The 11872-nt window shown below is 34.1% G+C and overlaps 1 protein-coding gene across 1 annotated transcript; it reads right to left on the reverse strand.

The window, feature by feature from the left end:
- Positions 1 to 13: 13 nt before the first annotated feature.
- LOC129799182 (uncharacterized) lies at positions 14 to 11404 on the reverse strand. Its single transcript, XM_055842862.1, has 6 exons — positions 10747 to 11404; positions 10406 to 10645; positions 10117 to 10337; positions 8363 to 8446; positions 6220 to 6874; positions 14 to 792 (listed from the first exon to the last, which is right to left on the reverse strand). Exons 1-6 carry the CDS (start codon positions 10916 to 10918, stop codon positions 191 to 193), a joined length of 1974 nt encoding a protein of 657 aa, XP_055698837.1. The 5' UTR covers positions 10919 to 11404; the 3' UTR covers positions 14 to 190.
- Between the last annotated feature and the right edge of the window lie 468 nt (positions 11405 to 11872).

An 11872-nucleotide genomic window follows, 5' to 3' on the forward strand; every position in this document is an offset into this window, starting at 1 on the left:
AAATGACTTTTTTGAGATTCACCTGAAATTTTTATTACAAAATACAAAATTTACAATCGTCTTCCCATTTATCAATTTTGCAAAAGTATTTCCGTGTCTCTAGGACTGTTTTTTTCTATTTCTTTCAACTTCTGAGAAAATCTAAATCAGAAATTGTTACTGTCTTTTCCTTTGTACAAATGCATTTTCATTAAATACCGTGGGAAAAATACACACCGTTGTTGGGATGGGGTTCGTGCGTGGGAAAAGGAACACCGCGATAGGAAGGATTTCTCACATGGAAAATGGGAATTTCATCAGAAAATGTTGCTTTAGGGGCTGCAACTCTCTCCTTTGTCCCATTTTCCACGAGGAGGTTCCTCAAATGTGCCCTTTCTGAGGAGGGTTTTCGTACGGGTCTCAGATGTGGAACTTCCTGAACAATCTGAGTATTGGGTTGCCTCTGGGAGGTTTGAGGGATAAATTGGGCAGTTTGATAGGGAAGATAGTTGCTGGAAGGGGGATACTGAGAAGTCTGAGGAGGATGGAGGGAATAGGGATAAGTTACAGGAGGATTTCTGGGTTTTTCTGCCTGACGAGGTCGATAGATCACGGAAGATTGGGGTAGGTAGTGAAGTTGACCAGGAGGATACTGGACATAAGAGGCAGCCTGAGATCGTGAGAGAGGATTTCTTCCATCCAAAACGGACATTTGTGGGGCTTGAAGGACATTTTGGGGAATAGATTTCCTAATCTGAACAGCCTCAGGATGCCTTTCATAGTACCTAGCAGGAATGGGATAGTAAGTCACAGGCACCCCCCTGTCAATGTCGTTATTTTAGCAAATTCTCTATAGAGAATTCAAAAATCGAGCGTGAGGGCGGCGCGAGCGGTTGCGCGAAGAACTAGTAGCGAACTACTAGCGAATCTGGCGGAAAAACAATCAAAACCTCTTCTGACAGTTCCCACGCGAAGCAATTTCCTCGAATTAACTTGCGCAGTTCTTGTGGAAAAATCGGGAAAATATTGAAGAAAGTCCCGTAAAACCCAGTGAAAAGGTGTGTAAAAACTCTTGAATATATTTCTTTGTGCTGCAAAGTGAGAAAAAATAGGTGTATTTGTGAAAAATTGCATCAACGGCGACCAGCGAAATTCTCTGGAGGTGTCATTCCACAGGTATTGTGCCAATATGTTTTTTATTAATACGTGCTTACCCTAATGATTTGGCTCATAATACGTCAGATAAATAGGGCTTTTATTGGTATAAGAATTGTAAATGTACACAAAAAATATAGTGAGAGAGAACATGGGAAACTTGGTCAAATTTTGCGAAATCGGCAAAAAGTTTTTTGTGCCCAGAGACGAATTAGGGGTCGCAAGAAGTCTGTTGTATTTTTTAATAGTGATAAACTTTCCTTAATTCATTTTGTGACATTCTTCATTTGTTTCTATTCAGCTTACGTGTAACTTCGATTTAGTCGGGAGCGTGGGGGGGGGGCAAGCAATTCAATTCAAACCCTCGTTAATCAATTTTTTTTCTTTTGCCACTTAAATTACAAATTTATTCATAAACCTTATACGTGAGTTTGTAATATTCAAAATATTAGAAGAGCAAGATTAAAAATCATTTACAGAAATCTGCTTCACAAATAATTAAAGTGTTGTTTTTAGTGATTAGAGAAAAACTACTGGACTAAGATATTAAAAAAATTAAATAATATTAATTCGCCTCAATGTGGATCAAATTAATTAACTCAAAATTAAATTTTTTAGTTTTTCATATATAACAAAAAACATCGATCGACGAAAACATTTTTTCTAAATGTTTTTAGTTCATATTCACTGAAGAGTTTTTATAGTATTTCAAATGGTTTTGTAAGCAACTCGATCGATCAATTAGTTTTTTTTTCTTTTGAGCTTTTCTAGGGCCATACTGAGTTTCTCAGAAGCGTAATTTTGAAAAAATATATAGATATTACTTTAAAATTTGTGATGTACAATTCTAAAGGAAACTATTATCAGTAAGGCCAATAAAATATCGATTTTTGAGCCCTCTCAATCAGGATCTCATCTTTAAGTTTATATATAACGAAGAGTTTTAGTTTTAAAACAAGACTGCTAATTCTTTTGTGAGATAAGTAAGTTTTTAGAAACATTTCGCTTTTACTGAAATTTATTTCTTAAAAATCAATGTTATTGATATTTGTCAAAAATAGACCGTTTGAGTACTTTTTTATATATCCATTCATTTAAAGTGGTAAATTTCTAAATATATATTTAGTAATAGGTGTGATTCCTTCTAATCACACCTATTTTTTATTACAAGAAATAAAAACAATTCGGGTTAAAGAAACTATAAAGAAAAAGGCCGGATTTTTACAAGTTTTTGATTTTTTTTTTTTTTGAAAATTTTCTCTTAGATCTCAGATGCGAGAAGTGTAAGCAAGTCGCCTGAAGCTCTCAGCTTCACTTTTGAACAAAAATAAAGCTATATGCAGCCTCGACGTCTGGCCAGAAGATATTATTTAGGAAAGTGACTCTAAAGTGAAGCCCTCGAAGTACAAGCGTTAAAATTTTCGGTCCTGCTTTTTTAAATAATTACTATCAATCGTCACAGAAGATATAATTTTTACTCCATAATCTTCTCAAATTCATACAATATATATTTAGGTTTGTTTCCGAAAACTATCCACTCAACATGATTGCTTTGTCTCTTTTAAGAATTCCCGAATATAGAAATAGTAGGTGAGATTGTTAAGAACCTCAATTAGACACACCTTTTTCGAACTCCACAGAGAGAAAAGTAAAAACCTGTCCCGCGGGCCATTTTTTCAGACGATTTCCAAGATCAAAGGTCTAAATGGCTCCAGAGAGCATATTTCCCAACCAAAGGGGTTCATGTGAGGGCTCGTTGAAAGTCTTTCAATTTCTGACAAAAAAAACCGGTATCAATTGGTTACATATCGGTAGTACGTAAACCGGTTATGAACCAATAACTCAATAATAACCAATACCCACCAATAACCAATAACACAATTTTATTCGAAATTGTATTGTGTCTCTGTAATTTTTTTTGGGCGACTCTAGGTGCATAATAAATCGGTTGGTTGTAAACTGGTAAATGATCTCAAAGTACTTTTGAGGAATTAGAATCTTAGTCACAAGTTCGAGCTTTTCAGCACTGGAAACTTTGCCACTTTTCTAAAAAGCATTTGGCTTGGAAGTGGTTTTTCTTCTCTCTCAATTATGTCTGGCTTATTTCCAATGCAGCTTTAACAATGACATTGTTGTTTAGTCCTGGAAGCTGGAATAAACGCTAAGACGGCGATGGACGCATGGGAAGGGTAGTAAAAAGACGAAATGAGATGAAATTAAATTGACTTGAATTTAAAAAAAAAAATAAATTGAAAATTGGATAATTCATTATTTTTGGATACTGATTGGAAAATTATTGTAAACAATCTTAAGTTTCCAGGTATGAAACCGCAGCAAAAATTGCTACGGGTCCACACCAGAACATGCTAGAGCACCCTTCATCGCTTATCTCCGGAAGTGAACCCCCATTGCCCATTCAAAAAGAGCCACGAATCTGGCGTCCTCCCCACTTCACTGGTGAAGACCGACTGAGCGATATCGTCACTTGAAGTTAGCTGTGGTTACAACACCTCTCAAAGTTACACCCCAACTGGACAATGATTGGTACTGTTGGCTTAGAAGAGTCTTTGTCGAGACGGGCTTTCTCCCCAACTCCTCTAGGCTCAACAGTCCTACTACAATACATTGGTACCACATCTTTTGATGGAAAGCAATACGCACCACTAATTAAGTGTGATCGTTTCTTTCCTCAGATGTCACGATGAACAGCATCTTTTTATTTCAAGTGGTAACAGACCATCAGAATGGATTGTATGCAATATCATACGGTATAAGAGATCCTGGTAAAAGGCATATGAATATATCATTTGTGTTTTGCTGATTTGTGTTATAGAAACAAATTCTATTAGATGGACTTAAGCTTGAAAGGCATTCAATTGTTCAGAATAATTATAAAAAGCAATGTATTTATTAAAATCTATTTTTAAAATAAATTTACTGTCTATTAGAAAGTCTCTTTTATACCCTACTCAAACCTAATTTTCAAGTTTTTGACAAAATATTTAAATTCTGTGTCATGCTGGATCCACATAATGATTCGTGCTTCAGATTCGCCTAGGTTTTTGCAATTTGACAAAACTTCTGGGTAAATGTAAGTATTTTGATAAACAAACAAACTATGATTCTATCTATCGATTATAATATCACTGATTTTGTACTTCGTTAGCATTACAGTAAACGTAACACTTCATGCTGATATTTAAACTTTGGTTAAAAAGCAATGCCCTATTTTTGTAATTTCATATGCGTTCCATAATAATTTATCGCCACTTTAACCCTCTAACTGGTAAGACCTCTCGAGACGATCTTCACAAAAATCACATTTACTGCGATTACAATTTATTTAAAAGTGCTATAATGTCCTCGGTATACTAACATCTTTTGAAAGTTTGATCTCATTTTGACTTCGTTTAGTTGCTATCCCCAGTTTTGTGTGACACGTCAGAGAAAAGCAACAAAAAATATTTGTACAGAACAAACTCATTTCTAATTCCAAGAAAAATACCGGTTTAAAGTTATCTGAGTAAAATAAATTTATTTTTTACTTAACTCTTTCCGAACCACAACATATCCAGCGAACGAATTTCAGTAAAACTCACTGTATTGTAAGTCTTAGTGATCAAATATGATACTTTTGTAGAGAAAGAATTTTGTCCGCCTCTGGGAAATTGGAAAACTCATGGGTACTCTCGTCCCCAAAAGAGCGAAAAGGAGACAAACTTCAATTTTCCAAAAGCCAATAATATCAATTTTGTGAATTGTTTTTGCGTGTTAAATGACTCCTTTACAATGTTGATCACTAAAACAAGAAGAATTATTGACCAGTATCTTGTGGGATGTCCAGGAAGTGGTCAAGAAGACACCAAGTTTCTGCTTGCCAACAGATTCCTCAAAATATTTCACATAATAACACTTTAAAACACATTTCCTTCAACACGAAGTTATTGTAGACATATTAAGCTTTCTCAAGAGCCAAAAAAACACTTCTTGGACAAACAGAATTCACCAAAATCCGGAAGAATAGGAGAAACTTCCCCGAAAGCAATCTGCCTCGCTGCCAAATGTCAAAATTATCAGCCATATTGGCAAAAAAGTAGTTCCCGCTTGGAATTTTGATAAAAGGTTGGTGTCAAAAAGCAAATGGCAGGCATTGGCGGGATAACCTTACATTTGACCTCTAGAGTTTTGTGGACGAGAGTACCCATAAAGTTTGAACAAGTTTTTTGAAAATTTAAGAAAGAAATATTTTTCGAATTTATGCAATCTGTAATTGCTAGTTATCATACTTATTGGCCCCGAGAGGTTTTTCCTTATTCTGGTCTAGAAATATCAAAAAAGTCACAATATCTGCAAGGAAGCAGAAAATCGAAAATTCACGATTTTTGACCAAAAATATCTAAGCTCAGGAGTTAATTAGGATCCTGCAAAAAATATCCTAGATTTGGACATCTTTATAGTTTGTAATTATCCAGAAGAATCAGATTTTTATCGATTCTAGATAGTCTAAAAAAATTGTTGCTTCCATGGGTACCCATAGTCCCGAAGGAGACGAAAGAGTTAAAGATATGTCATTCTACATTGTATATTTTATTTGAAAAATTTTGAAAAAAGTAAAAATGTGAATTTTAAAAGCAAAAAGAGTTTCATTTTTTTTTTAAATATTTCCTCACCTAGCGTCTAAACTAAAAGAGATAATAAAGAATGGATGATTTTTTTTACTTTATTGGCTCATAAATATCCTAGAAAACATTTCCTTACAACTTTTTTTCGCATATTAAGGATAACACTGTTAGAGGGTTAATAATCCTAAACGAAACAAAGAAAGTGGGAAAATATTCCTAGCAAAATGGAGTCATTTTAGGTTATATTCTAACATAATTCTAATAAACTAAAAACACTGAGTAAAAAAAATTAAGTAAAATTAAATACAAAAATATTTTACCCCTAATTACAACTCTGTTAAAGCGCCATCTCTGATGAATAAGGGGGTACCTTACAGGTACTTAAAAAATAACGAAAATATTTGAAATAAGATTAAAGAAGAACTCACACTGAAACTTCTAAGTCTCGGGGGGGTGGTCACAGGCTTTGGATAGGTGTTGGATTGAACAATAGGAGGATAGGAATAGGATGGGGTATTAGGTGGATTCACAATCCTCGGAATTCCGTTAATTCCGGAAATTGGAGGAGGATAAAATATCGGGACTTCCGATGATTCTTCAGAATTTCTAACTTGAGGATATTGCACGAGGTATCTCAGAGGGATGGGATGATGAAGAGGTTGAGGAGGCTGAAAAGGAGCCTCTTGAGCAGGAATTTCAATTACTCTGGAAATCTCTGTTGGCTTGGATGAGATTTTCTGAGAAGTCTCCCGACGAGAGTAGCGTGATAGGTCAAGAGGGACATCATCACTTACTTCAGTCCTCCTGCTAGGAGCCCTTATGACTTTCGATTTGCTCTTCTGAAGCATGTCTTTCAGGATATTCTTGTTGCGGGTCTTTCGCCTGGATTTCTCGTACTTCAATAGATCTTCCTGGAACGCCTGGTATCTCTTCTTCAGAGGTAGTGATCGGTCTCCAGAAGAACTCTCCTGATAATTCGATATTTCAGGAAGGGACGACACTGCTATAGGGATATTAAAGTGCTTGAGAATCCTACCGTCATCCCTCAGGGCATCCACGGATATCATTAAGGTCTCATCACCAGTCATATTTGGATTGTTTCTTAACACTTCCTGTTTCTGAAATTAATCTTAAATCAGAGTTCTTTTTTGGTAAATATGTATAGTAATTTTACGAAATGCCGTAACTTTTCGTAAGCATCCTTGTGCAGAGAGAAATATAAAACGCCTTTAAAAAAATGTAGTCAATAGGGCAATGTTTGGAATTTCGGACAAACGAATTTAGAGTTCTTTAAACTTGATAAAATCAATCACAATAATCTTTAAAGTTGAACTACCAAATTGATCTGTCCGGAATTCTATATTGTCCGGACGGAGGTAGCCAAAATCCCGAAGGCCAAGATCCCGAAAGCCAAAATCTTGAATTTCGAAATTCAAAATCCTGAAAGATATGAAATTATATGGAGGATAATATGTAGAATAATTTCCCAAGACACTGAAGATTTCCCTTTGCCTCCAGTAACCGCGGATGCTAAAGTGAGAGTAGGTATGACACTTTTAAGAATTTGGGATTTTTACTTTCAGGATTTTGGCTTTCGGAATTTTTGCTTTCGGTATTTTGACCGGGACCTTGTCCGGAATTTCAAATTTTACTCCGAATTGATTTATCTTGAAGAGTACCTACTGTAAAATTTGAAATGTTGGGCAAAATGGAATTTCGAATAACAAGGAATTCCGAACAAACGAATTTAAAGTTCTAACTACTCCTTTAAAACTTGATGAAAATCGGTCACAACAATCTGCAAAGTATTTTGTGAAAGCAAATACTAAATTTTAGAAATAAAATGATCAAAATTGGTTTATCCGAAATTCTGCTACTGTCCGGAATTACAAATTTTACCCTATATTGTTAGGATAATTTTGTATTTTTCCAAATAATTTTCATTTTCTTAATTTTGAGTAGAATTTTAAGTCCTACTTAAAATTGAGTCCTGCTACAAAATTTGGAATATTGAACAAAACAAAATTTTCAACCTTTTTAGAAAAAAAAACAATTTAGATAGAAAGTCAAAAAAAGCTTGAAATTACAAAAGGGAAGCATAACGAAATACAATTATTAAAAATTTATGATAAAAATTAGAATTAAGGTAAAATGCCCTCGCAGGAAATTCACCTCGTCCAACTATATCCAAAAACTCTCATCCGACTTTTAAAAATAGCTATTTTATAATTTGTACCAAATCAAATTAAGAAATTACGAAAAAAATATGCGAAATAAATAAAAATGAAATCCAACAAAGCTTTCCCAAAGTAAAGAGATAAAATATACGGCATTTCGTCATCTTAAAGAGCTGTAATCACATTGACTGTGACTTTTTTCACATTGACTGTGATGATTTTTTTTTTTAATTTAATCTTAACAGTTTTAGACTATTTTAAATATTTTATTTAGATTATTACAAATAATTTTCAAGATATTAAATGTAATTTTGTTAGTGATTCGTAATAACAAATTTATAAAATTGAGAAAAACTGTCACGCTGTAACGATAATGGTAAAAATTCAACGGTCAATGTGATTCAGCCTTAAATTTTCTTCCAATCTCACCTCATTTTCTTTCTGTCTCAGTGTAGTAATTTTCTCAATGAAGCTTTTGGGGTTCTCTTGTTTCTTCTGTGATAAATGAAATTCCTGATAAAAATGTGCAAAATATTAGAAAAACAGTTAAGCTTTAATGCCAGAGCTTAAGACCATAGGAAGGGTTTTAATAAGAGGCGGACTAAATGTGAAATTTTTTAACAAAAGTCCAATTTTAAAAAATCAATAAAACCCTTTAGGACATCAAATATTTGAATATCTTGGGAAAAAAAAACACTTTGGAATAGTTTTATTTATCCATTTCTCCATAGTTTTTGACATTTCTACGAAATTAGACAGATACCTAATAACGTTCTTGTGGATCTGAATAGCTTTTTTTATTTTTTTTATTTCTTAGTTTATTTATTAATTCCATAATTGTACTGCAGACTACTTGATTGTATGAGTAGCATATACACAGCCTATTGAACCAGGGTTTCGGCCGCTTACCTGGGGAGGCCGGTAATGGTAAGGCGGCAGCAGACGCAACCAGGTTACAGAGTGGGAATAAAAATTATCTATCTATCTATCTTTTCTTCGAGGAAATTGCATTTTTGATTAAAAAATAAAGTTTAAAATTAGTCGTAAATCCATTTTCAATATCAGTTTTTATGGCTCAGGCACACCTTTTAGATCAGGAAAATTTCATTAAGTATAATTAAGTATAATAATTTATAAACCGGTAATAAACCTTTTATAAACCGAGTAATAGTAACTTTTGCCCTACAACCAATTTTATTACTCTTAAAACTATTTTGGGGGATCTTTTGAGTGATTTATGAATCGGTTTATATCGGTTGAGAACCGGTAAACGAGGTCGAGCACTTCGCAAAGCCTGGGACGCTTTTACACTGCTTTGATTTATGCTTTTGCTTGTCACTCATGCAAAAACATCCTAAAATGCACTCTTAAGCAATTTTCTATTTTAGTATGAATAAATCGGTATGCACCTAAACTAGGAGAAATATTTCACGGAGAGTTCTTTATCGTGGCCTTGCAACCTTTGCCACCTGTTTTTAATATTACATTTTGTGGATTGTTTCCAAAAGAAAAAATATATATAAATCCATTTTTAATCCAAAGTGAATGATTTTGAACTGAATAAGAAATCTTTATGCCAGTAATAGCGCATTTCTGGGTAATGTCTCTACACTCAGTCCCGGCATTAAGTCCTTCGGGATTATGCACCTGACGGAATTATGCACATACAATTATGCAAGATTGCCTACCATTGGGAATCAATTTATGAAATCATTTTTGAAATACGACTAAATGTATACTATTTTGCGATGCGGGAAATTTGAAAACATTTTGCTACTCTTTTAGAATAAACTTTTAATTTCTTTTATTAGGGTAAATTTTTTTAAAATATTCTATCCATTTATTGCAGAACTCTGGCCAAAAAGTACTGTTCGTTAATGCATATCTATTAAACAGTTTAATCTTTTTTTAACTACTTTTACTCCGCACGAAATTCGTTATATCGATACGTTCTCGGTGCGTAATGCCATTTCGCGCGTTTTTTTTCGGTCCCGTAAATGTGCATAATACCGGGATTGAGTGTAAGTTGAGCTAAATCTTTGCGGTCTTACATCATTTTTAGTTTTTATTATTATTATTTTTAGTTTAACGGCTCCTTCTTGCCTGTCTCCCGCTACGCCCTCGGTGACGTTAATGATTTGACGGTCAATGTGACACTGCCCTAAATGGTTTTTGAATCTTACCTCATTTTCTTTCTGCCTCAGTGTGGATATTTTCTCAAGGATGCTTTTGAGTCTCTTTTGTTTCTTCTGTCTTTGGTTTGATGCATCTTCTTTGGGTATCTTTGGGCAGTTTGTCTTGGAATTCTCAGCATCTGCAGGTGGTTCTTCTGTAGATTTCTCCGGGACAGGAGAAAATGTTGCCCTCAGAGGACTTTCTTCATCTGAATAGATGTCTTCTTCACCTTTAAGATTTTAGGAAAAATGTAGTAAAGAACTCTTTTGGAACCTTGAATAAAATTTTTAAACTCACTTTGAGGTAATTCCGGAGGAGATACTGGCGAAGGAGTTGAAATGAATTCCTCACTTGTATCACTCAAGGATTTCGGTGTCCTAGTTCCTTCAAAATTAAAAAGTCCACTAAATGATCGAAAGGTTTCACATGAATTTTCAGCACTGTCTAGAAAAGTTCTCTCAGAATGTGTCTCTTGGCCAAAGGCACCAGGAAGTGGAAGGTTGTAGTCTTTTTCTGCTTCGAGAACTTCGTCACAGTCTGCATTAAAAAGCAATATATATCGTGCATGAGGCATAAAAATAAAATAATAAAATTAGTAATTTTAGCAAAACGTGCTAATTGTGCATTGGGAAACGTACAAAAAGATATGGGTGATGCGATAAGTGAGGGATATACGTAGTCTGGATTGAGGTGTAGTGTCTGTCGTATGATATCTGGGGATTTCTTCCCAGAAAACGGACACACAACTTCCTGGATATTGCATCGTTCAAAGGCTTGGCGTGCTATATCAAAAGGATCAATGTGCTTCATGCTAAAAAAAAATCGAAAGAAAAAATAAAAAAAAAACAGCAAAGTAAAAAATGGGGAAAAAATCAATTAATCTAATATGTATGATGATTGATAAAAAGCTTTTTAAAGATGCTTTTAATACTGACACAAAAATTACTATTTTGCCCAATGGAGGTGATGATAGATAAAATCACATTTCACATAACAATAAATTATTCACTGAGTTAATATCCAACTCATATTTTCATCACGCGCGTTTTAAACTCCGAATACTGCAGTTTTTATCACTTGATAAAAAGACAAAACAAATAAATAATTCTCCTTAGCCATCAGAACTTTTGTATAAACAAACACTCGCGTTGATCGAAATTTTGTTGAAAGATAATTTAATGCTCCACAGGAAAAATTCCTCTGCAAAAAATAATCTCCAAGTGTTCCCAGAAATTCAGCTCGAGAATTGTGGACAACCGTCCTGTTCAGCAATTTCCCTACAACTGTCTCAATGTGAAAAGTGAGGGATATGTAGTGACCACAATTCATTGGTGCAACTCGCCTTTCGCGGCAGGACTAGTTAGTGATTCCCTCAATCAATCGATATTTACTTGGAAAATATTTATATCACTTAGTTCTATGCAAATTCAGTAAAGGTATTTTGTATTGAATTCTTTATGATGCTTGCATAAAATATTGCAATGGAAATACAATAAATAAAATACACAAATTCATAATATTTACATTAAATATGCCATAGTGAAAGCTTAGTGTGTATTTATTTAGAAAACTATTGCATTTCTAGAACACAAAAAGCAAATAGGGTAACTGTGCCAAATTTCGGCATAGTTGCGTGCCAGCGCCAAAGCCTCAAGTTTGAAATGTAATATTTTTAATACAAATTGATTTTTTTATTCTTTCTTTTTAAGGAGTGTTGCTTGGGACTTTATACGCAGTTTATCATCTTCATTTTCACTCAAATAA

This window comes from Phlebotomus papatasi, chromosome 1 (genome assembly GCF_024763615.1).
Source record: "Phlebotomus papatasi isolate M1 chromosome 1, Ppap_2.1, whole genome shotgun sequence".
Classification (NCBI taxonomy): Eukaryota; Metazoa; Arthropoda; class Insecta; order Diptera; family Psychodidae; genus Phlebotomus; species Phlebotomus papatasi.

Excerpts from the sequence above, each read along its gene's own strand:
- LOC129799182 (XM_055842862.1), bottom strand. The coding sequence starts at position 10,918 with ATGAAGCACATTGATCCTTTTGATATAGCACGCCAAGCCTTTGAACGA. Across the intron at positions 8,447-10,116 it reads TGAGGCAGAAAGAAAATGAG|GAATTTCATTTATCACAGAA; the intron begins GTAAGATTCAAA and ends CATTTTTATCAG. Across the intron at positions 6,875-8,362 it reads TGAGACAGAAAGAAAATGAG|AAACAGGAAGTGTTAAGAAA; the intron begins GTGAGATTGGAA and ends GATTAATTTCAG.